General features: G+C 42.3%; 2 protein-coding genes and 1 long non-coding RNA gene across 4 annotated transcripts; 2 read left to right on the top strand and 1 right to left on the bottom strand.

Annotated features, from left to right (window-relative positions):
- Window positions 1-32: 32 nt before the first annotated feature.
- LOC108244612 (ATP-dependent 6-phosphofructokinase, muscle type) lies at window positions 33-10148 on the top strand. Its single transcript, XM_017430969.3, has 22 exons — window positions 33-223; window positions 1058-1131; window positions 1249-1326; window positions 2712-2901; window positions 3027-3192; window positions 3378-3422; window positions 3916-4024; window positions 4142-4237; window positions 4314-4406; window positions 4487-4612; window positions 4714-4778; window positions 5744-5807; window positions 5923-6069; window positions 7024-7094; window positions 7171-7258; window positions 7400-7552; window positions 7633-7797; window positions 8057-8118; window positions 8635-8746; window positions 8849-8948; window positions 9577-9682; window positions 9757-10148. Exons 1-22 carry the CDS (start codon window positions 34-36, stop codon window positions 9896-9898), a joined length of 2442 nt encoding a protein of 813 aa, XP_017286458.2. The 5' UTR covers window position 33; the 3' UTR covers window positions 9899-10148.
- On the bottom strand, window positions 89-923 carry LOC119617273. The gene is made up of 2 exons (XR_005233493.1): window positions 622-923; window positions 89-245 (listed from the first exon to the last, which is right to left on the bottom strand). It is a non-coding gene; the product is annotated as an uncharacterized LOC119617273 (long non-coding RNA).
- A 1140-nt stretch (window positions 10149-11288) lies between the features above and the next one.
- LOC108244608 (la-related protein 4) lies at window positions 11289-23756 on the top strand. Of its 2 annotated transcripts, XM_017430960.3 has the most exons (17): window positions 11289-11843; window positions 13724-13835; window positions 14035-14193; window positions 15890-15971; window positions 16058-16194; window positions 16271-16374; window positions 16464-16574; window positions 16683-16736; window positions 16849-17052; window positions 17301-17404; window positions 17621-17662; window positions 19004-19228; window positions 19963-20017; window positions 20111-20263; window positions 20350-20489; window positions 20577-20772; window positions 21082-23756. In XM_017430960.3, the coding sequence occupies exons 1-17, from the start codon at window positions 11727-11729 to the stop codon at window positions 21475-21477; spliced, it is 2391 nt and encodes a 796-aa protein (XP_017286449.1). In that variant the 5' UTR covers window positions 11289-11726; the 3' UTR covers window positions 21478-23756. The 2 variants fall into 2 exon arrangements, with proteins under 2 accessions (XP_017286449.1, XP_017286450.1); XM_017430961.3 differs by lacking the exon at window positions 17621-17662 and having other exon boundaries at window positions 11290-11843.
- Window positions 23757-24524: the final 768 nt, after the last annotated feature.

Here is a 24524-nt window from a genome sequence, read left to right as displayed (position 1 = left end):
GTCAAGAATAGGCGCAGTTGGTCCGTAAAGCCTATGCTTTCCCCTCGTGACACTCCCGAGAAGCAGAGAGTGAAGAAAGAGCTCTCCGTTCTTTCTCCTCCCTCACATCAAGGACACCCGGCTCCCCTGAACATGTCCAAGGATCTCCATCCAACCATGGACCCGACGAAGATGGGCCTCGGACGGTCCATCGCCGTGCTGACGTCAGGAGGAGACGCCCAAGGTAAGCAGAGAATGAGGCGCTGCTGTTTTATTAAAAAAAAACTAAATGAGTCCCAGTGGAGGATAAAGTTCCTGCACTGCACATTTCTACAGCCCTGAATCCCAACCAGCTGGAAAGGTTTGTATTATAGAACTCAACTGTGTTAAAGTTTGAACATATTAGGATCAAAAGGTGCTTTTTCTTCATATATTTAAGAGTAAAACAAGTGAAAACTGGCTGGTATACGATAAACGTTTGGCTGCAAAAAGACTATATATTGGAATCTCTGCACCCTCAACATTTGATGTGTAATTTTCAAATGTTAATGTTTCATAGATCCAAAAGACAAATTGCAGATTAACATTATGTTTTGTTACTTAAGATGTTTCACATGAATGTAAAGTTTTGCTTTTACCCACTCTGCTCGAGGCTGAACATGAAGCATCAGTTTCGTTAGATTCCTGTCCAGTATTCAACTCCAAACCTTTGTGTCGGTGTGTGTCTTGTGGCTCTTGAGCATCTCCCCCCGCCAATTTTTCCTCTTTGGGGCTAATTTTAGTGGCGCTGACCTTTTTCTGGTATCTGGTATGGAGGAGAGAAACACCCACCCGACCACAGCTGCTGTCTGGTGAAACAAGAGCTGCCAAAAGCCCGCTTGTCACAACATAAACTCTCACGTGGCTTCGGAGCCCCCCCCTAAACCCTACTCCTGTTCTTTTTTTCTATGTGGCTATTTCTGTCTGATCTTGTGCCCATGCTGCTTGAAGGTCAACATAGGTGTGAGATTGTATATCTGACAGAAGAAGATAAATTAGTGCCGTATTGTGTGTAAATGAAGATGTTTGTGACTCTCAGGTATGAACGCTGCTGTGAGGGCCACGGTCAGAGTTGGGCTCTACACCGGAGCCAAGGTCTACTTTGTTCACGAGGTACTGGGCTGCCTGCAGATGACCACACACAAGTTCATCGTATTGATCACAAGCGAGACGTGATCAGCAGCAGATGAACGGTGTGCACTGTGAAAGAAATGTGTGTCTGTGCTGCAGGGCTACCAGGGCCTGGTGGACGGAGGTGACAACATTCGTCCTGCCACGTGGGAGAGTGTGTCCATGATGCTCCAGCTGGTAAGTTTAACACGCTCAGACTCACCAAACACTTGCATCAGGAGGAAACCAAACAAGCAAACATAAAAAAAAAATAAAAGGAACATTGCTTTAAAGAACCAGACTACTCCATTCAAAGTAAAAAGATGACCAAAAAGGGTTCTAAAGTCCTCTCCATCCAGCCCTCGATATCTTCAAATTAAACCTAAAATAATTCTGTACAAAACAGTTTTTTAATTAAAGACCAAGCATTCCTTGAAGGAATGCATATCCCCCGCTGCCTTTCACGTCAGAGTTTTAGACTGATTTGATCTTATGATGAAATTTGACAAAAGTTATTACTGTTTTGGTCAAACTTTTTAAATGACATCTCTTGTGATATTGAAAGATGTCACTTAATACGTCATGTGAATGACTCACTTTAAATTTTTAGTTCAGTGTGTGTAGAATTGATTGAGTTACAGCCATTTTGGTGTTGGCTAATGTTGTTTAGCTGTGGCAGCCATCTTGAGTTGGACTGGTTAACCAGTTGTAGATGTCTGTTCGATGAATGTTTTCTGAAAATTTCATTCAAATTAGTCCAGTGGTTTATGTGATATGTCGGTAACAGACGCACAGACACAGGCAAAAACATGATTGCCCACTTTCACCTTTTGGTGGCATTCGATAATAGTGAAACACGAGCTGAGTTACAAAACACAGAACTTCTGGGACAATGTGCTTCGGAGAGACCAGATCAACGTGATGCGCTGTGATGTGCTTTGTAAAAAACAAAACACAGAGGTGGACGGCTGATGGTTTGGGCTTGTTTTCCAGCCAGAAGGACCCATGCAGTCATCGACCCACTCGTAAAATCTTTTATTTTTGTAGGAATGTAGTGTAAAAGGTTTGTCCATCTTCTAAATAAGTACATTAATCAGTGTTACTTTTAGGTACACTTGTACTGAGTGAATGAACAGTGTGGCTGACATGAATAAACTCTGTTTTATTCTTGCTGAGATGTACTTTTCCTTTTTTTTCATGATCCAAACTGACCTTTAAATCGTGAACTTCTCCTCCAGAAGCTTTGAGATTTTCACAGGGATCAGAGGTTCTTATAACACGATACTCGTATTCTGATTGACGACAGCCGACTCAGCCAAATGACTGAAGGATGGTGAAGTCCGTGGTTAACATTTCTCTCATCTCTGGTGTCTAAAAAAAGTCTCCTGGAATGAATGAGCCAATGAGTGGACGTGATATGTTGCCTCTGCCCTTGGAAGATGTGACATCACTTGCAGTGAATTTATGACTTCCTAATGAGTTGCTGTACACACTGATGGCTGAAATCTGCGCCAGACGTCTTTCTTCGGAGCCGGAAAATGTCAGTGTGTCAGTAAACAGGTTCTCCTCTCTGCGTGTAACAGGGAGGCACTGTCATCGGCAGCGCTCGCTGCAAGGACTTCAGAACCAGGGAGGGCCGTACTAAGGCGGCCTGTAACCTGGTGAACCTCGGGATCACCAACCTGTGCGTGATCGGAGGTGACGGCAGTTTGACCGGAGCCAACGAGTTCAGGACTGAGTGGAGCGGCCTGTTGGTTGACCTGGTCCGAGCCGGTAAAGAAACAAGAAGCACAAATCTGTGAAAGCTTTCAGCCTCCTCAATTCATGACTAGTTTTATAGGTTTATATACAAATGTTCCTTTAATAAAAAAGCATATAACGTTTCCTTTTCTGTGCAGGTAAGATTACACAAGAGGAAGCCAAGAAATCGTCCCACTTGAACATTGTTGGCATGGTCGGCTCCATCGATAATGATTTCTGTGGCACTGACATGACCATCGGCACTGACTCCGCCCTGCACCGCATCATTGAGGTGCTGGACGCCATCACTACAACTGCGCAGAGGTCAGAGGTCATTCTCCGAACTAAGTCAGATCAGATTGTTGCAGCATCTGTGTGGCAGTTAAGCTCTCGTATTTGTTTTCTTTGGACATAGTGAGAAAATTACTGTATATATTTATCCTAACAGTTTGCTGTGGCTGTAAAGAAACTATCAACATCTGGAAGTGATGAGGTTTTGTATTTTGCAGCCACCAGAGGACTTTCATACTGGAGGTGATGGGCCGACACTGTGGGTCAGTACTTTGTGCTTGATCTGTTCATTTCTGTAACACTTCTTAAAAATAACCTATTCAACCAAAGTGTTGTACAAAGTATAAACTATCACCTGTTACATAGATCATGCACAGAGCATGTGTTGGGGATGACTCTAAGCTAGTACCACACCAGATTTTAGCTCAGCATCTGTATAACTGACTGAATTATAGTCTTTTTTTTTGTATTTAAGGTCAATTAGTTGTGGCAGCCATTTGAATTGAGTCATCTCCAAAAATGAATCTGTTGCACACCCAATGATTACTTTTTGAGTTTCATTTAAATCTGTCCAATGGTTGATGAGATATTTAGCATGTTTTAAATAAGCTATGTTTGTTTGTTACACCTTGTTGCCATGGTAAGCCATTGTTGCTGACATGGCGTTGAAGCAGAGGCACTACTTCCATGAACACAAATGCTCACTTAGTTCAGTTGCTGCTTGTTTATCGGTGTGTTTTCATTGCGTTGCTGCAGGTACCTGGCCCTGGTGACGGCTCTGGCCTGTGGTGCTGACTGGGTTTTCATTCCCGAGATGCCCCCAGATGAAGGCTGGGAGGATCACTTGTGCAGGAGGCTGACAGATGTGAGTTTGTTTATTTGCAGACGGTGGCATTCATGCGTTCTCCTCGTAGCTTCTGATTGGGATCTATAAACACACACTCACATCTTTTTGCTGACTGCATTTTGAAAAATATTCCAGCAAAGAGCCAGAGGCTGTCGTCTGAATGTGGTTATTGTAGCCGAGGGTGCGATGTCCAGTGACGGCAAACCCATCACCTCTGATCAGATCAAAAAGGCAAGCTTCTGCTTCTGGAATAAGTTTTACTTGGGTAAGTTGCTAAATATTAACTGGGGTTTAATTTGTTCCTCAGCTGGTCACCGACAGGCTCAGCTTTGATACCCGCACCACCGTTCTCGGGCACGTACAACGAGGAGGAACACCCTCGGCCTTCGACAGGATCCTGGTGACTATCAGCATGTGCAGAACTCGCAGCTCCACCTGTTCTCGCGCAAAGCTGGTGAGCCAAGTGTTTGTGTCATCCAGGGCAGCAGGATGGGCGTGGAGGCGGTGATGGCGCTGCTGGAGGCCACTCCGGAGACTCCCGCCTGTGTGGTCAGCCTGTCCGGGAACCAGGCCGTCCGGCTGCCGCTCATGGAGTGTGTGCAAGTGGTGCGTCAGATTCTGTTCCCCATTCAGAGCGCGCTGCATTATTCGTGGTCTTTACAAAAAGGGGTTTCCTCAGTGCTCCTCACACATTCTTCTTCTCACAGACCAAAGATGTGACTGCTGCCATGGCTCAGGGTAAATTTGACGAAGCCATCAAGCTCAGAGGAAAGTACGTATCGTCATCTGAAGTGCCCCCCTGATTTGTAATATAAGCATCCTGTCCTGTTTGTGTTAGTATTAAATATGTCATGAATTAGTTGGTGTATTGGAATAAAGCTCTCAGTAAACAACCTCTGGATGTACACCTGCAGCTATTTAGCTTTTGAAGTCAACCCATTAAAGATGGCTGCCACAGCTGAGCGACCTTAGCAAACACAGAAATGGCCGCAACTCAGCCAGTTTTCAGGATACTGAGCTGAAAATTGACGTGACTGTGGCTGAGCATCGTCCCCAACACATACTGTGAGCTCTACACGGCGCCCAATATTTTGACTTTAAACCTTGCTTTGGCATTATTTGTTGACATCAACCCTTTTTGCCTTTTATTTTAATCAATATTATTCAAGTATTTAACTGCTTCTGGATAAAAAGGGAAACAGATTTAATGTAATTTCATCTCCTACTTGAGCTTGTATTTTTGTGTATGTACATAGATCAGTTGTTTTTTTGTCATTTACAGCTGGTATGAAATGCTGCTACTCATTGTTCAACCAAAACAACAACAAAAAATGAACACAAAACACCAGTGTTAACCTCACTGCACTGGCTCCAGGACTTATTTAAAGACTTGATGAGTGGTTTTTAAAGTTTTAAGAGGTTTGGCTTCATCTTATACGTATGATGTTTTTTAAATCATCATAATACAACTAAAAACAGAGGTCAACCAACCATATAGTGCTCCAATATAAATATCCATATCTAACTATAAAAGCCGACACTTTTTCAGTTTCCACCCCTGATTTGTGGATTAATTAACCTGAATCTCAGCTCAGAGCTTTGATCCTTTCAAGGTGCCATGAAAAACTGTTGTTTCTTAATATTACCTCCCAGTAATAATCTAAGTTAGAACAAAGATGTTTCAGCTGCTCTTGTTGTTCTCACAATGTTCCTCACTCAAACTGACTGGATTTGCAGGAGCTTTGAGAATAACTGGAACACGTACAAGCTGCTGGCTCACATAAATCCCCCTGACGTTAAGGTGAGCATCCCCTCCCTTTGTCGCCAGACTCTGACCACAGCTGTTATAATAATCCAGAAGGAAAATATGAAATATGTCTATGATCTGACCCTTCGGTGGTTTCCTTTAACCACAGAGCAACATCAACATGGCTGTTATGAACATCGGCGCTCCCTGTGCCGGTATGAACGCTGCGGTCCGTGCGACGGTCAGGATGGGAATCATCCAGGGTCACAACATGTTTGCTGTCCATGATGGGTTTGATGGTCTGGCTCACGGACAGGTACGCTCACTGCCCACTTTTATGAAGGTCTGGGACTCTCATATGGGATTGTGCATGACTTTATTTTCAAGGTTTGCTCAAACTGGCTGCAGTTCTGTGATTTATTCATCAAGAAAAGCTGATCTTTGTTTAAAACTGTGGTGTGACAGGGGGCGGGCGATATATATTCCTCCAAAGAATGCTCGGCCTTTATATAATTCATATTAAAACATTCATGTCTGTAATAATAATATTTTGTGATATTTAACTGACATAAAACAAAACATTTGGGCCTGTTCAAAAAATAACTGTTTCATTAAACTTATTCAAACTGATATTATTCCCATTCTCCAAGGTCTAAATTAACTAAATATACCAGTTACTTTGATCTTGGACCTCAGCTATGCCTGCCTCAAGAGCCATGTAGTTTTATTGTTGGCGTTTTTCAAAAACACTGCAAAAGTATGTCCTTGTTTTCATTGTAGCTTCCCAGAGATTGATGCTATAGCATTGAAAGTGGTACCAAATGATAGCTAATAAATTTTTCTTGCATAGGGTATAAAACACATAAAGACCTGTGTAAATTTGAACTAATTTTGATGCACATACATATTATTGATGCTTGGAAAGAATGACATTCATATGATACAAATATTGTGTAAGAAACTGTCACTAATACGTGTATTGTCACTTGTTCAATGTGGCTTTCTTGAAACTGTCAAATTTGTTCCTGTGGTACTCCACAACTTCTAGTACGCAGCTTCTCCGCTCTGGGTCAGTTGTGATCTGAGTCGCAAAGTCAGTCATCATTTTCACACCTCTCTCAGCCACATCATTGGTCACTTTCACTGACCTCACAAACTTCTGTGCATTCCTGTAGCTGTCATTGTCTTCCCAAATAGTCCTCAAATGCTTTAATTTACTAAACTAAACAAAAACTCTGAGGTTGTAGTAATGACAAATGAATCTTAACAGATTGAACCCATCAACTGGAACACAGTGAGCGGCTGGATTGGAAAAGGAGGTTCAATGTTGGGAACCAAGAGGTGAAAAAAGTGTTTAATTTTCAAATATTTGGCAACATATCTACCGAGCTAAATGTAAGTCTATGTTTCCTTTAAGAACTCTTCCAGGAAAACTGTTAGATGAAGTCAGCCAGAACTTAGCCAAGTTCAACATCCACGCTTTGGTGATCATTGGAGGATTTGAGGTAAAGAAAAACACAACAAAAAACAAAACATCAGCTGTCTTGTAAAGGTTGGTTGCTCTGTCTCTCTGGCTCTGTGGTGTAACAGTAAGTTAAGCAGGAAGCAAATCAACACACTAACCTTCCTCTCCTGTCCTGCTGCAGGCCTACGTTGGAGGTCTGGAGCTGGTTCAGGCCAGAGAGAATTACGAGGAGATGTGCATTCCCATGGTGGTCATCCCTGCCACCGTCTCCAACAATGTTCCCGGCTCCGACTTCAGCATCGGCGCTGACACTGCTCTCAACACGATCACCTCCGTCAGTGGTCAAGTAGGACAAAACACTCTAATGCAATGAAAAGTAAACAGTTTAACACGTTTTCTTTTGTTTCTCTGCAGACCTGCGACAGAATCAAGCAGTCTGCAGCCGGGACGAAGCGCCGCGTCTTCATTGTCGAGACGATGGGAGGATACTGCGGCTACTTGGCCACCATGGCCGGTCTGGCTGCCGGGGCCGATGCTGCTTACATCTTTGAGGACAAGTTCACCATCAGGGATCTGGAGGTGGGATTAGAGCCTTTCAGGTTTAGATCACAACATACATCAGTTTAAAAGACATAAAAGAAAAGCCAAACAGTCCTCAGCATTCCTGAAACTATCATCAGAGAAAGATGTGCACCATAGATTAGTTTTGAATAAGAAAAAAGGGCCAGTGTGCTGGATTATCTCTTGCATTTTCTCCAGTTTTGATATGTGAAAGATTCTGCAGCATGAGCAATCCTGTTGTTTGTTTTTTTTGTGTTCCCTGAAATTTGGAGTGCAGATGAACGTACAGCATCTCCTAGAGAAGATGAAGACGACGGTGAAGAGAGGCTTGGTTCTCAGGTGGGTTTTGCTCAGGTGAAGAAAACAAGACAGTTGCAGCAGAAACAGCAGGAATATTAAAGCTCAAAACAGCATTTTTCTGGACTTCTCCAAAGCACTGACACACACGCACGTTGTGGCTCATGCTCATGTTTTAATTAGGGTTTCAAATATGTTAGTGAATTTATTTTACCTTTTGACTTATAAATTAAAGCTTTTCACTCATTCTGTTTTTAGAAGACACATGTCTGTGTCCATTTTCATTTAGAGTAGACAATTTTAGCTGAAAGTACTGATTTAGTTTAACCTGTTTACCAGATCAAATTATGAACTGAATTTTGCTCCCCTGGTTTAAGTTTTACCATCACTGGTTAAAAATAAAAATCCCATTATTCATGGCTCCTGCACTTCAAATCAAAACTACAAAAATAACTGTAACTCACATGAAGTCACATGTTCTCTGAAGTTTTTTTTTCCTTTCGTAGAACAGCAGAAAAACACGTTTGAATAATGTTCCTTTCCTCCGTCTCCAAAAAGGAATGAAAACTGCAGTTCTAACTACAGCACTGACTTCATCTTCAACCTGTACTCCGAGGAAGGCAGAGGAGTCTTCGACTGCCGTAAGAACGTCCTCGGACACATGCAACAAGTGAGAAAGAAGCATCTAGAATACAAGCGGCACACTTTATTTATTTATTTTCCTGTTTTTTTTTTTAAATACTGCATTGTAATTGTCGTCATCTGACTGCAGGGTGGCACGCCAACACCCTTCGACAGAAACTTTGGGACAAAGATGGGCGCCAAGTCTATTCTGTGGTTGACTGAGAAGCTCAAGGAGTGTCACAGGCACGGTATGTGCACCTAAAACCAAACTCTTCATTCGCTGATGAACAACAGAATTAAGAACTGGTAAAAACAGGCTTTTTTTCTTGTTTTAAGGAAGCAGGTTTAAACAATGTGAACCATTGTTTAACCACTGCGTAGTCAGTGAGCTGAAAGCAGGAAAACATGATCAAATGTCCAAGTGACTTTGATCCTAGAAATTACTCAGAAAATAGCTTGCAGAACATGACAAAGAGGCCTGTGTTCAGGCTTCTAAAATAATGTCCTTAAGGTCAAGAATCTGTGGAATGTGGTGGAAAAATAATCCATAGTGGTTCCAGCTCATAACTCACAGGATAAGAAAGGGTGTGCTGCCATCTTGGGGTCAGATAACACAGTTCGCCTTCAGATGTCTTGTGTTTTGGCAGGTCAGAGTGATTTTCTTAACTATTAGCTGGTGGTTGTAATGTTCTGGCAGGTAAGCACATAAAGCCAACAGCAGGCACACTGTTAGTCTAATTTTAAGGCATTTGTACCCAGTTGTGACTCGACTGTATGTTGCTTTGTACTCCCACATAATCTACTTTGCAGCATTGTGTTCTGTTAGTACAGTAGATAAGAATTACACAACAGATTAACTGTTTGCTGGTCACTCAGGTCGTATCTTTGCAAACACGCCGGACTCCGCCTGTGTCCTGGGCATGAAGAAGAGGTCGCTCACCTTCCAGCCTCTGGTGGACCTGAAGGCAGACACAGACTTTGAGTAAGATGTTCCCCGACTGCACCAACTACAGCATCAGCTGCAACAATAACCCCCCTCGTCTGTTTTTACTGCAGGCACCGGATCCCAAAGGCACAGTGGTGGCTGAAGATCAGGCCCATCATGAAGATCCTGGCCAAGTACGACATCAAACTGGACACGTCTGAACGCGCCGACATGGAGCACATCATCAACAAGAGGGTCCCCGTCAGGAAGTAGACTCAGCTGGAGCACATGAGCGAACAGAGGAGGTGCTTTCTCCTCCGTTTCCTGTTTATAATAAGAGAGCTGCTGTCTCCTTCCTGTCCTGAATGTGTGCTTTCTCTGAAATTCTGTTTTTCTAAAATGTTACAGAACAAGTTTTCAAGAAAGTGAAAAGCTGAGATGAAACTAAAGATGTTTAAAAGTACTGAATTGACAAATTGCATTTAAAACTGTTAATAAACAATAAACCAGAACTTGAATGACAGATGGCACATAAGCATATTTTTGTATTTGAAAATAGTAAAGTTCAAACAGGAATTAACTAAAAAAAATGTAGCATTGGTGTAAGGCATTGTACATTTAAAACAAGTAATTTCTTTTTTTTTGCCACACAAGAGATCATATTTTACAGGAGCCATGGGAATTTTAGAAGAATTATTATTATTTGTTTGTTTTGTTTGTGTTTTATTCAGGCATAAAAGGCTCCTAAACTCAAGAACTAAACCAGCGTTGGAGACACAAACGGGTCATGTTAGTGGGATAGATATAAATCAGCTCAAAGATGGGTCTGATTGAACAAGTTTAACACAGCTTTTAAAGATTTTAAAATACACAAAAATTGGAGAAAATGTTTATTTTTACATTGTCCTTGCTGTCTTTAGCAGTGGTTCCCAAACTTTTAGACTTCTGTCCCACAAAATGGCAGCAGCAGAAACTTGCAGCCTCATCTACCTCTGATTTAAGTGTACAAACATTATTATGGCACAAACTATTATTGTATTTTATATCAGTTTATGACTGTTTTCATATCATAGAACAATTCTTCTTTTAATTTAATTTTATTTTTGATGATGGTTTCAAGACCCTTCACTTGTTTCACAGCCCAAAGCGAGGTCCCGACCCCAACTACCATACCTTTTTTGTATTTCTCTTTCATTTTTCCTAAAGACATGACTTACAGATGCTTTTCGTCTGCTGTAGATATATTTTTAGACTTCACATTTCTTCTTTTGCACAAATTACACAACATGCTGTCTTTGTCTGGTACAAGAACTGGACAGAAAATTAGTTTTAAACAAAAAAAAGAAGCCAAACTTCAAACTCCTGAGGTTTTTTTTTTTTTAATTCAACAGAAAGCTTGTGGAAATAATAATCAAGATCACTAAAAGTATTACAAAACAAGCCTGGTTCTTTCAATAACATATAAAAGAAATAAAGTTTAAAACTTTTGCACAGTTCGTAATAATTAAAGCATCCCCAAAAAAATGATGGAGCAACACTGAACTTGTTTGGTTAATTTAAACAGGGTTAAAAGTCATAAAATAGTTGGAGCAGGTGCCCAGTGACACAAGCGTTGAAAAACTACAGGAAGCGGAAGCGGAAACGGTTTCCTCAAAGGTCACCGAGAACGCGCGGTGGCAGCCGGGACGTTGGCGGACTGTGTGCCTGCGCCGAGGAAAGCTGCATGTCCCCAGTGTCCGCTCCGGTCGCCCGGTTAGGAATGCGTCTGACGAAGCCGGTCCGTGGTGTAATATTTGCTTAAACGCCAGCGGGGACTGCGCTTCGAGACGAGTCATGGTTTTCGCGTCACTTGTGCCGTTAGCATCGTAGCGCGCGAGCTCGATTCATTGAGCTAGCTGCCGTTAGCCCCCGCGACGTTGATTCATAGCACGCGCTAGTCGGTTGGGAGCTACTTCGAGGTGTGCTGAGACCAGGAGACGAAGCCGACTTTGACTGCTTGAACACTACCCGGCGTTTGTGACAGAGGAGGAGGCGGGGGGAGGAGGTGGTGGCGGTGGGGCCGGGAGAACGAGACGGGGTGGAAGTGAGTCAGGAGCGGCTGATGAGTTCAGACCAGAGCGGAGAGCCGCCGCTGCTGCAGGAGGAGGCTGATCCCGGACCGAAGAGCGGTGGGAAGGACGAGGCTCCGCTGGGGGGCGAGGGAGGCTCGAGCGGCATGGTGAGTGAGGCCTCATTTAGCTAGTTAGCTAAGTGGCTAAGCGACTCCTGCTCACCGGAGACCCATTTGCTCAGTACACCCCCCTCTCTGCGGGATGAGTAGTATTTATCAGACAAGAGCTAAAATTAACCCGAAGACAGCGAATGCCACACTGGGTCATATTTAGTCTAATTTCGACTTTCTGGGTCGGTGTTGTGGCAACAGACTTTAAACTGCAGCCATCTCAAAGCGAGTGAATTTACGCACTGATCATTAGCCACCGCTAACTCTAGCGTAGCCACCACATCAGGCACGCTTATTAAGTAGTTTGCTGAGTAATCATTAGCCTGGAAGTTAAAGTTTTGACGCAGCTATAGAATTACAGGGTCGGAGCAGAAAGCCTCTCACTCGGTTATTTGTATTTATTAGTGCCTGGTCCGCACTCCGGTGTGCTGGCTGAAAGGTAGACATTCATTCACTATGGTGTTGTGTGTGTTTGGCTAAATGGCGATATGGGGGGGGGGGGGGGAGCTAACCCTAGCTTGGCGCAGCGACATGCGTTGGAAATACCTGGCCTTTGCTGCGGAGCGCGGTCAGCTGACACTCGGCCTCCCCACCACCCCCACCCCCATTCGGCCTGTGACACACCAGCACGCTTTCTTTGTAACCGTGTGTCAAGTTGCACACGAAATGTCCTTGCCTGTTTTGAATGACAGACCGAGGCCGGATTGGTTGGGTGTGCATCCATTTCTCGGGTGCAGAGAGCTGCTTCAGCAGCAGCAGCAACAACAACAACAACAAAAAGACTGCAGGATCTTGTTAGCAGGTGGCAATGCCAAAATGGGAAGCCACTAAAAGTGATAGTTTACAATTTAAGAAGTTGGTGTAGAGCTGTCATTCACTTCTCTGTGGGCAAAGACTTCATCAGACAACAAAACCTACTTCCACAAGCTAAAAGAACAACTACTACATAGGTGGATCGTGCACGAACAAACATAGCTCTGTGATGTTGATTTTAAATAGTCAAACTAGTTATTTATTTCTGTTCTGGAAACATTTGCAAGGCATGGTCATTTGTTTAATCATTTTTACTAAGCTTGAATGTGTTCATACAACAGATTTTTATTTTGCAGTCAGGCCTTCTGCGCTTTGTTTCTCTGCCTGCATGTCGCCTAATGGCAACAGCATCATTGTTTGGTAAATAAAACATAATTTTTTGAATTTTCTGTATCTAAAATTCTTTTAAATTGAAGTAAATTACAGTTAAATAAAACCTGCCAACAAAACTGTACAATCTTGTAGATTTGTCAATGAAACGGTTAGTTTCCACATCCACGCGTTACAGTGTTGATGTTGAAAGCGAACATTGTGAAAGCTGAATTTGTATAAGGCAATGCTGTGTGTGGCCTGGTTCTGTTTTCTTTTTCTTTTTTTGCAGGGTTGTGTTAATTTTTTTGTTATTTTTGTTTCCCGCTGATCACAGATAAATATTTAAAGTTTGATCAAATTGTCACATTTACCTGTTTTTAAACTTAATATTTTCATTTTGTTTCCTCCATTTATTTAATCCAGATTCTAGTTTTTGTTTGTGTCTATTCTGATGGTTTTGCCTTTGTGGCTAAAAGCTCTTTTTTTACAGGATAATGTACGCTGCCAGTCTGGTAGCTGCTATGACGTCAAACCTTTCTGTAAACAAAACACTAAAAACACGATATCCTTCTGGCGTCGAACTTTGATAACAGGCTGCGTTTCTTTCCCTTCTTTTTATCCTTTGTGTGTGATTAAAATACATGATATGCCTAGAATACAAACACCAGCCGACTTTAAATGTAGACAGGAGTTGGAACCTGATCACCTGATGCTGCAGTTTTATTTTATTTTCCCTCTCTTTTCTTTTGAAGGTCACCTCAAAGGGTGCTGGTTTGAACCCAAATGCCAAGGTGTGGCAGGAGATCCCCGTGGCCCCCAGCGAGGCTGTTCCCAGCAGTCCTCATTGGCCTCCATCGGACATCAGTGAGTATGCCAAACCTTTCTGTGTCCAGAATTGCAAATTAAAGCACTTCCAGTGTTTGAATGCATGGTTTGAGCCAACGTTTGTGTTCTTATAAGCTTCAGTCATAGTTTCTTTTTTAGCTGTTTTAATTGACAAGGCGCATAGTTTCAACTATCTGCTGCTCTTTCTGAATCAAAAGTTTGTGCACCTTGTGGACAGGTTACTCAGAGCCTTCGTCAGCTGGGTGCAAGCAGTACACTGTGGGATACACCGCCTTGGGTGACAGCAGCTCCACAGCAACAGCTGAGATAGCAGTAAATGGAATGGACCCTCAAGAGTTGGGCTTTTCCCCCGCCGAGTCCACGACGGGGAGCTCAGGTCAGTCCTGTCGCCTCGCATGCCGTCATCTCCACACATGGCTGCTGCGCAGGAGATTGCGCTGCTCTTAATGCATTAGAAAGTGATAAGGATCGGATGGGGATATAAAATGTCACGTGCATTGAGATGCCCTTGAGTGTCAAACAACCTCCGTGGTTTAAAGGCAACGCCGTCCTGTGAGTTTTGCCGTTGCGGCGTTCTGAGCGTGTACCATCTGTTGATCAAGAACAACTGATCAGCTCCTAGTCTCGTGTTTGACCTCCAAGTTAAGTTTGTCTTGTAGCTTTGTGAAACGTGGTTCGCACACAGATTGTTTGGGCACACCTAACCCATGCGGCAGTTTAATGTCATCTGAGAGAACCTAAACTTTTCCCTTCTGTAGAACGGTAAGCCTAGTCCCTCCTTTGTTTGTTAAAACTTGTAGGTTTTTCAACATGTTTACCTTCTCCTTTACATACAAGGAGGGTGTTGGGAAGGAACTGGTTGACTAAAGCACCACCACTATTGCATTCAACTCATAAAATAATTTGACACTGTTTTTAATTTAACACTGTTGTCACACTACAGCTTCCTAAAACCTATTTTTATTGAGTTGTGCCGTGCGACGACGGTTTTTGCAGCAAAGCATAAGCTGGGTGAGCTTGTGTGCGGGCAGCAGTCAAAGTTCAACTCAAAGGAACTTTGACCGTTCTGTGATGCGATGAATACCCACATTCCCAGCAGAAATGAGCTCTCCAGCCAGGCGTGGAAGGTAAAAACCACCGGCCTGATATCGTGCGTCTGGTTTCCCTCAGTCAGGCGCGAGTTTGCACCTGCTTGTTTGCACCTGCTTGTTTGCACCTGCTTGTGCAAGAATGAGTTTGACATCCGGGTAAATGTGTCTTACCTGGGAACCTTTTCTGGGACATAATAAATTGCAGGAATGACAACATCGATCCAATCACTGGTCTGAATTATAGCCTTTACATGCTTTAGCTCACATTCAAGGATTAAACTACATTGAAATGTATGGAAGCTCACAGCTCAGTGGTCTGCAACTTTTACAGTCAAAAGAGCCATTTCTGCCAATAAAACTATATACAATAAAGCTAAATAAAACCCACCCAGTTACAACACATGCTTACATCTTTATTAAAGGTAACACAACTCATTAAGTGTTTTTCTAAATGCTACACAGAAAAACTATTGCTTATTACATTTTAAATAAGAGCTGTAATAAATGCTCACACCTTTTAAAAACAAGTTGTACAGCGGCAGATCTGCCTCGTTGAGGTTTGTGTCAAATATCAAGTTCATTGGTGGATAAACTTCTGTTAAACGGTTGCTATTCTGAGCAGAAGTTTACCCATCATGATTAAGAACAAAAAGCGTAATGGTGCAACAGATACTGGAAGTGATGTGACGTTTGTAAACAGAATAGCATCAAGCAAACAATTATTTTAGGTCTGGAAGCCAAAGCAGAAAACATACAAACTGCTGCTTCTTTGCAGAACTTCACAAAAAAAAACACGAGCAGTAAAAAATAATTTGCTTTTAATGTTAACATAAATGACATGTTTGCATCTAAACTAGTTGTGTAATCGATTGCTCTACTGCAGCGAATTGATGTTCAGATTGTGACTGTTTGTGGCCAATCGTCAAACCATTTGTTTATTGCTTGATTGTGTTTAAACATTTTTATATTTCTGCTCAACAGATTCTAAAACCGAAGAACAACAAATGTCCTCCGAGAGTCTACGAGAGTCTCTGAAAAAAGAGCTTGAATTTTATTTTTCTAGGTAAGAGCGCAGCACGCAACGATTTCAAAAGTGGATTCTTGCGTCGTGAGTCAACGTGAGGCTAATTCTGTTCTCGTGCACTTCAGAGAAAACCTCTCCAAGGATTTGTACCTCATGTCCCAGATGGACAGCGATCAGTTTGTCCCTATTTGGACTATAGCCAGCATGGAGGGCATCAAGGTCCTGACCACTGACATGGACCTCATCCTGGATGTGTTGAGATGTAAGTCGAAGCTTGAGGACGATGCGTCCATTCAGGTTAAATGTGTCTAAATATATATTCTTGTGTGACTCTGTAGCCTCTCCTATGGTACAAGTGGATGAGAAGGGGGAGAAGGTACGACCCAATCACAAGAGATGTATTATCATCTTGAGAGAAGTCCCAGAAACCACACCCGTTGAGGTAAAGCCAAGCTGTTCAGACACTTACTGGAAAGCATTGAATTAAAGTCGAAGTTCACTTAAAGTGAGAATTTGTTTTTGGGTTCACAGGAAGTTGAGTCATTGTTCAAAAACGACAACTGTCCGAAGGTGATAAGTGTTGAGTTTGCGCACAACAACAACTGGTACATCACATTTCAGTCGGACACCGATGCTCAGCAGGTGCTGCTGCTCAAACTTCACCTTTTTTTTTTTAATCATTGTGTTGAGTTTTAATTTTAAAATTCAGTGGAGCGTGTCACAATATGACTCTCTGCTGTTCTCTTCCAGGCGTATAAGTACTTAAGAGAGGAAGTAAAGACATTTCAGGGAAAACCCATCATGGTGTGTAAAAATGAACAGTTGCTTTACAAAAGGTTTTTATTTATTTATTTTTTTTGGTAAAGGGTTTGGGTCATTTTCTTATGTTTTCCCCTCCTCGTTTGTTTGCCGACAGGCCAGGATAAAGGCCATCAACACGTTTTTTGCAAAGAATGGTTATCGCAGTATGGACAGCAGCCTGTACACCCAGCAGAACCAGAACCAGTCCCAGTACAGCTCTCCGCTTTACATGCAGCACGTGTACCCCCAGCAGCAGTACCCAGTTTATGGCATTGTCCCTCCCACCTGGACACCCACACCCTACTTCGAAACTCCTCTGGTGAGAATTTACTTGCACCTCTGATGAGGGACATTCGACTATTTGTTCTCACACAACCTGGTGTTTTTAACAACTCGTTCGTCTTTTTCTCTTCGTGTTCGCTGTTCGTGGTTTTAGATGTAGATATTTACATATTTACATATAGAGGGCATGACTTAAAGCTCTCATTTTGACATAATTAGGACAGCAGCAGTAGCTGCAGAAATGGTTAGGATTTGGTAAAAATGCTACCTTTTCTCTCTGAGCAGGCACCATTTCAGAACAGCAGCTTTGTGAATGGATTCGGCTCTGCGGGACACTACAAAACAAGCTCCACTGCTCTTAATATAGCTCGCCCATTCAACAGAAACCGGTAAGCATCTTACATATTTTATTTCTTTCTCCTCAAATCTGAGCTTGCCCTTCTCATATACGTACTGGAAACTGTGGCGTATTTACCACTTGTCAGTGTTTGCATGCCAAGTTAAACTGTGAACATCGGATCATCTGCAATGCAGTGTTGTCTAAAGATAATGTAACCTCACCAGGGAACTGCTCTTCACCTCAGGTTTTCTTACTGTCCCCACAGTGTCCCTCTCTATTCAAGAAAGAATGTAATAAATGCCTTCAGGTACCACCATTACACTGTATAATAAGCTTCATCGCTACCCTCATGTTTTACCATACTGCTGCAGCCAAATGACTAAATCCATAGCTTGGGCCACGCCCGCTGACAGTCAGATTTATTTATGTTAATCCTTTCCATTGATGCGAGGATGTGTGGTGCCTTTTTAATGAATAGTCTGGGTTTGTCATGTCATTTGATAAACGCCACCTGCAGTTTGATTTTTGTTTTCAGTAGTTACGGGCTCTTAGCTCCAAACACATCCTCTTTGCATTGATATTAATGCATACATCACCTTAACTGTTTACCTCCATCTCCGCTTATCTCTCATTTTGTTTTATGTTGTTATCATTGTTTTTTTTATCAGCTTAATCAGGGTTAAGAGCTGGTTGTTGGGTCACTTCTCTTTAAATCAAGATGGCAGCTTGTTCGTATAGTCTGGGAGAATCTGACAAAGAGATATCTGCGACCCGATGATGAGATCACGATGCGCATAGAGGGATAACGGGAGGAAGTAACTGGCTTTGCTTCTCTCTCTCTTTCCCTCCTCTCTTTTCCACCTCTCTGCTCTTTCTTGTCAAAGTCGGCTGCTTCACTCCCTTCCCAGTGAGCGTTCAGATTATGAGATCTGAGGGTCAAAGACTGAAATGAAGACAAAAAAAAGTTAGATTTGTAAAGCCTGACCAGTTCTTACCTGGTGTTATCTCTGCTTGTTGACTTTGATTTGTTGCAGTCTTTCATTGCTTCAACCAGTCATGAGCACCACTGAGTCCAAAATCCACCTGCATGTCTACATTTAGTTTATTAATGCAGCATGTAGTTTTGATTTGTCCAGAAAACTCAAATTGTTTCGTTCCTCCATTGAGGATCATTGAAATCATTTGCATGTTGCTGTTTTCTATATGTTGTGTGCAATGAATCACTGTTTGCCGTTTAATACAGTAAGTTAGCATGAAGTCATTAAATGGTTGTTTTGGAAATAAAAGCTACTGAATGTTTTCCAACATTTTACAATAGTGAGAGCAGTTTAAGTGCCCTGTCATAACTTATTCTACATTACAAAACAGTTTTTTTTCTCTAAATTATAGTAAATGCATCACGTTTCTGGTGACTATCCTCATTCAGTGAAGAAATCAGGGAATCAGTTTTGAAATTAAAGACTTTTTCTTTTAAAGAAGTCAGGAAGTTTTCTTATAAATGAACTTGCAAGAAAGTAGAACCATCTTCCCCCCTGTGACTTTCTCCCCCTCCCTGTTTACAAGGAACCGCTGATTGCCCGTACGTGTCGTGAGCGCTTCAAGCCAACGCTGTTGCTCACTTTCAATTTTTTTTTCTTTGTTGCAACAGAAACCACGTGAAGCCCCAGGTGAGATCAGCCGAGGTGTCGCCTGCGTCTGTAACACCGGTCCCGTTGGAGAGTCTGACTGGACTGCGCAGCCCGCAGCCGTCACTCATAGCCGCCGCTAACGCGGTCCAAACAACCGCTGACCTGAGCTCGGCGTTTTCACAGCTCTCCTCCTCTTCCTCGTCTTTGGATCCGAGTGATGACACTGGCACAGCTGGACGTGGAAGGTAGATTTAAACTTAATTCTTTAACGTTTTGGGTGACGGTGGCTCGATGTCTCCAAACTCAAACTGGTTGCAGTCTGGTGTTAACAGAAACAACTTTCCTATAAAAACAATATGGATCTGTGTTAAAGTGCGTGCAGAATGGTCGTAGAAAGTTAAAAATAAGGCTCAGAAGGGGACAAAAGATTAAATAGGATTGTTGAGATTTGGCTGTTAGTTGTTGCCGACTAACTACTTTAAAGGGTTAACTGAATTTATTAAAAACTGTAAATGTGAGAAATAAGAGAAGCAAAATAACGCAAAAAGAAACAATCAGCTGTTGGTTCAGGTTGAGGGCTTTATCTGTCTTTGACAGAAAAGTCACTAAAACTTTGTCTTAAAGTACTTCTGTTTTGAGAAGCTTAACTTTTAATGACACATCACAAAGCATGTTTGTGTTTCTTGTGCAAAAATAAAAAAAAGGTGGTTTCTTTAGTGAAAATTTTGCTTTTTTGTATTTGAGCCTGAGGTTATTTAAATATAAAAATGACCACAATCTGACTAGTTACTCTGATAAAAGCCTGGGATCATATTCATTTCCCAGCATTCAGTGGTGTTGCTCTTTGCGGCGGTCCCACCAGTCAAATAGACCCTTCAAAAAAAAGTTTCCTTCTGCTGAATAGCAGTGTTTGTGCCAATACGCTGCAGGTAAACGCACTTCCTTCAAGTCATTGACAGATTCTTCATGTGCGTTTCAGACGGAGCACAACCTACAGAGGAACACGGAGGAGGCGAGAGGATGAGCGGCTCACGGTAAACGACTCGTTGCCATTAATATTGGTGTACATAGTAAGTGCTCTATCTTAATATTGATGTGTTGGCTCCGTGTGTCTTATTTGTTTGCAGAGAACTGTACCTTTAGCTGAGGTGAAGGTTTCCCCACCCAAGTTTGACCTGGCTGCCACCAACTTCCCCCCTCTTCCTGGCTGTGTGGTCAGCACGCAGGGGGAGCCGGTGCTTGAGAACCGAATGTCGGATGTTGTACGCGGTTTGTACAAGGTAAGAGAGGTTAACTGATCGTTGACTGTACTGTTGATGGCAGGTCCTCCGAGGTGTAATCTGTTTGATTTCTTGCGTTTTTATAGACGGAACAAACCAATAAAGAAACCACTGTGAGTCCAGGTTCAGGCCAGGCCTCAGCCACAGAGGAGGCTGCGGCTGTCTCAGGTCCTGCCCCGACAGCCGCGAAACCCGTTACTCAACCACTCGGACATCTGTCCTCCCGGTATGATGTGCTTAATAACTGCAGGTTTTATTGTTTAAGTTTGTGTTGATGATTTAATCCTAACGCCTGAAACTTTTGTCCTGACAGTGTCGCTTTCCCGGAGAAGAGGGCTGAGCGGGCAGAGCCGCCTGCTTCGAAAACGGCTCCACGTACACCGGTTCAAGCCACCGTCACTTCCTCCTCTTCCTCGCAGCCTGTGCAAAGCTCACGACCTCAACCCTCTGCTGTCTCCGCACCCAGCACGCCAGCCCCTGCTGCAGTCACCATCACCACCCCTACACAGGTACACACCTCACTTTTTAGCAGACAACACGCGAGCATAGTCGTCTTACCTATGATGACAACTTCTGCGCATAGAGGGAATTTAGGCAGTGAACCGACTGGCTTTGGCTTTCTTCTATTCTTTTCTCACATCCATCTCTTTCTTTGCTGTTTATTTTCTGTCTACACTTTCCCACCATAAGCCCAGAAGTTTCACTCCTACCCCAGTGAGCATCAAGATTATGAGATCTGAGGTTTTGGCTCAGTAAAGCTAATCTGTCACCCAGTGTTACAAGTTTTAAACATGTGACTCTCTGTCCCCTCTTCTCAGGAGCCCCGAAAACTCAGCTATGCCGAAGTGTGCCAGCGGCCACCCAAGGACCCTCCCCCTGCATCCCCCGCTCCATCTTCCTCCAGCACAGCGTCCGGCCAGCCGCTCCGCGAGCTGCGCGTGAACAAGGGCGAGGAGCCGGGCTCCAGCAGCGGTCCCACCGACAAGCAAGAGAAGGGTCACGACAGAGAGGGAGGGTGGGAGCTGAAGGAGAGCCGGCCGCCACGTGAACGTGACTCTCAAGGAGGCTACTACCGCAGCAACGGCCCCAGGGGCACGGGGGGCCTCAAGTTTCGGGAGCAGCGGCGCCCACTGCCGAACCGCCGCAGCTCCCCGCAGGGAGGCTACAGGCACACCGGCAAAGAGCAGAACATCCCACCTGTATCGCCAAAGTAAAAAAAACAACAAAAAAAAAAAACACTTGACACAAATACAAAAAAAAAAAGATGTTGTATGAATAAATATATAAATATATATACATGGATATATATATAATTATATAAAAATGAATAAGATAAAAGCAACAACATTATGGTAGCCACCTTCCTTCCTGGAACTTGTCCAAAGAAAGGCTTTTAAAAGGACTGTGACACCCAGGACTCAAGGGCAGAGTGACACCTGAAGAACTTTGATGAGCAGTTTGAAAACGAAACAAAAGATTTTTTTGTTCTGCCCTCCAGTATTATACTTACAAAAAAAAACAAAGAAAAAAGAAAGAAAAGAAAATTAAAGTGCGATTTTCCTGGAGGCTGTTCATTTATGCTCAACGAGGGAAAGGTGGAATGCTGGGCCACGTAAAGGCCCTCTACCTTTTTTTTTTTTTTTTTTTTTAAATAGATGTTGGTCTGCAAGAACAATATGCACTAAGACAAAAAGAACATGCATATATGTCATGTACATATACAAAGATATCACTAACACGCAATGAGACATCAGTTCTTTTTCCTCGTTTGCTTAGGTTTGCAAAGTATGACTGAAGGGTTGACTGATGTCTGTGTTTATATTGATTGTTCGGCAAAAATGATTCAAGTGCTGCAGCGTGCTGTTGCGCCGACATAATGAAACCGATCATTTTGATTTCTACAGCAGAGGTCGAGTCACTGTCCTGGAAATAGACGGCGTGGTCTTCTAATGTATATTAATGAAACGTGATCCGTGGCGGCGTGTGGACTCTGGCTTGCGATGGGACGCGGGAAACCGTTTGGCCAACGCCACAGTCACCCGTGTGGTTATGTTTTGAAGCCGAAATGCTCTTTGGGGCGCTCATTGGCCCGTCGGGCCACGGCGAACCTTGCTAGCCCGGTCCAAAGTTTGTTTTTTGTTTTTGTTTTCTTTTTTTCATGTTGAGTTTTTATCTCCGTTTATCAGAGCTGTATTGGGTCTACCTATTGCAACGGATTCAGAACTTTGTCATATGTTGATAATCATTCAGGTTCTCTGTTTACATGTTTGGATCGTGGGGGGGGGAGGGGGGCGGAGACTCTTCTCCCGGCGGGGTAAAAAGAAACGTATGTGACTGTTCCGTGTGCCTGGTGTTTCAGGTGAGGTTTGGCTTTTCTGCATCATCACAGGATATCCAGGTTAAGCTTATATCTGTGAATTGTTCATAACAGAGACATAACTTCAAAATAATAATAATAATAATAGACTGAGGTGTGCTGTTAGTTAAGGATGATAGCTTCAAATATCCGGCAGCCAATTGGTGGGTATAAAGAGAATTAGTAAATTTTCTCATGCTATGTGCCAGCTGTCCGCGATCATAGAGTTCTAGGATAAAGTTTTGATTTTTATTGAGGTCTGCTAAATAATTTAGTGTTTGGGAAACTCATTGAAACTGGATTTTTGAGAAGCTGTAGAGGTGTAGTTGCCTATGCTATATTGTAATAACCCTTCACTAGAAACGTGTGGGAGAATGTAATTGTTCTAGTACTAAATTTTTTCAGAGGGCCGCTTTTGACTGCAGGTATTCATCAGATTGTTTTTGTGCTTTTTAGGGTGAGTTTTCTGGTTTGTTTCTTTTTATTTTCCTTATCATTTTTTTTGTTTGTTTGTTTGTTTTTTGAAAAACAGGTTGACTTAGAATTTGAAGTTTGACTCGCTTTATGTGTTGCTTTTTAAAAATTTATTTATTTTAATTCTAATGCACAACGCTTTTCTCCCAATTCTTGGTCGGCTGGTTTCCCCAAAGTTGTGTGAAATCGCATTGGCAAACTCAAATCACGCATATGACATTTATACACTGATGGAGACGTCAGCTGAGAGAAAATACTTGATGCATTTTCCTTTGGGTTTGATAATGCAGTAAACGAGGATCCAATCACTGGGGCTTTTTTTTTTTTTTTTTTTTTTTTTCATTGAGTATGAGCAGCTAGTGATTTTAGTATCATTAAATAAATGCACTAACTTGTTTTTAAAAAAAAAAAGAAAAAAAGAATCGTACTCATGAGTAATGTGAAATAATTTTAGAAGCATATGGTTGATGCTGACAGGCTTGCAAATATCTACAGAAATTGCTTTTTCCTCCCCCCTGCCCCCTCCAATATTTGTTTGGGTTTATTTTCTGTTAATTTGGGTCGGGGTGGCAACAGGAAATGTAGAAATGGATCAACCAAGTGTTTGAGACACAATCTTAGAACTGTATGAAATGTCACCAAAAATAAATTATTTTGATTTGGCTTTTCAGTGTCACGTTTCTTATGCATGTGTTCACACCACACTGAAATATTCAGTTTATTCTGCAAAGGCCGATTTCAGGATTCACACGGTTTTCTTGTTTTTTTTATTTTTCCTTATGTTTGTTGCATACTTTGAGCTCTTTCAGCCATTCATACATCAAAACATTCAGCTCATTCAGGATGCTGTGACTTTTGGGTTTCGTAATACTGATACTTTTCAAAACATTTACTGTTATTTGGNCCCCCCCCCCCCAAAAAAAAAAAAAAGAAATTGAGATCTTTTCAGTACCTTTAAAAACATTCTCTTTTGAAATCTGCTTCAACCATGTTGTGCTTTTGTCTTATGCTGCTTTTAGCCACAGTTCAACTTTTTTGCTGCTTTTTGTTAGCTTTTTTTAAGCGTTTTAGCTAAGGTTCCACTTCTTCAGCTTCAGCAAACTTCAGCAGTCATTCAGCACTTAGCATTCACTGCATTTTAGCTGAAAATACTATTTCTGTTTTAATTATTGCTCAAATACTAAAGATATTTCAAAGTTTGATCGAGCTTTTTTTACCCATGTGATGAAAACTACCTGAATAATTTAGGCAAGTTTATCATTTCACTTGCCAAGCTGTTTTATCTTTTAATATTGACAGAAACATTTGTGTATTTGTTATTATTAAAGTTGTCTTATAAGTGGAACATTTACATGAAATGTGCTGACAAATGGAATGTTTTAATTTACATTTCAATTGTTTTTATATTTTGCATCTTTTCCACTAAAATGT

This window comes from Kryptolebias marmoratus, linkage group LG8 (assembly GCF_001649575.2).
Source record: "Kryptolebias marmoratus isolate JLee-2015 linkage group LG8, ASM164957v2, whole genome shotgun sequence".
Taxonomy (NCBI): Eukaryota; Metazoa; Chordata; class Actinopteri; order Cyprinodontiformes; family Rivulidae; genus Kryptolebias; species Kryptolebias marmoratus.
The sequence above is the reverse complement of the archived record's forward strand: the minus strand, read 5'-3'. Positions and strand labels throughout refer to the sequence as shown.

Coding starts and splice junctions, on each gene's coding strand:
- LOC108244608 (XM_017430960.3), top strand. CDS start 11,727: ATGAGTTCAGACCAGAGCGGAGAGCCGCCGCTGCTGCAGGAGGAGGCT. Junction 20,018..20,110: donor GAGAGGATGAGCGGCTCACG/GTAAACGACTCG, acceptor ATTTGTTTGCAG/AGAACTGTACCTTTAGCTGA. Junction 20,264..20,349: donor TTGTACGCGGTTTGTACAAG/GTAAGAGAGGTT, acceptor GCGTTTTTATAG/ACGGAACAAACCAATAAAGA.
- LOC108244612 (XM_017430969.3), top strand. CDS start 34: ATGCTTTCCCCTCGTGACACTCCCGAGAAGCAGAGAGTGAAGAAAGAG. Junction 1,327..2,711: donor TGTCCATGATGCTCCAGCTG/GTAAGTTTAACA, acceptor TGCGTGTAACAG/GGAGGCACTGTCATCGGCAG. Junction 4,025..4,141: donor TGTGCAGGAGGCTGACAGAT/GTGAGTTTGTTT, acceptor AAAATATTCCAG/CAAAGAGCCAGAGGCTGTCG.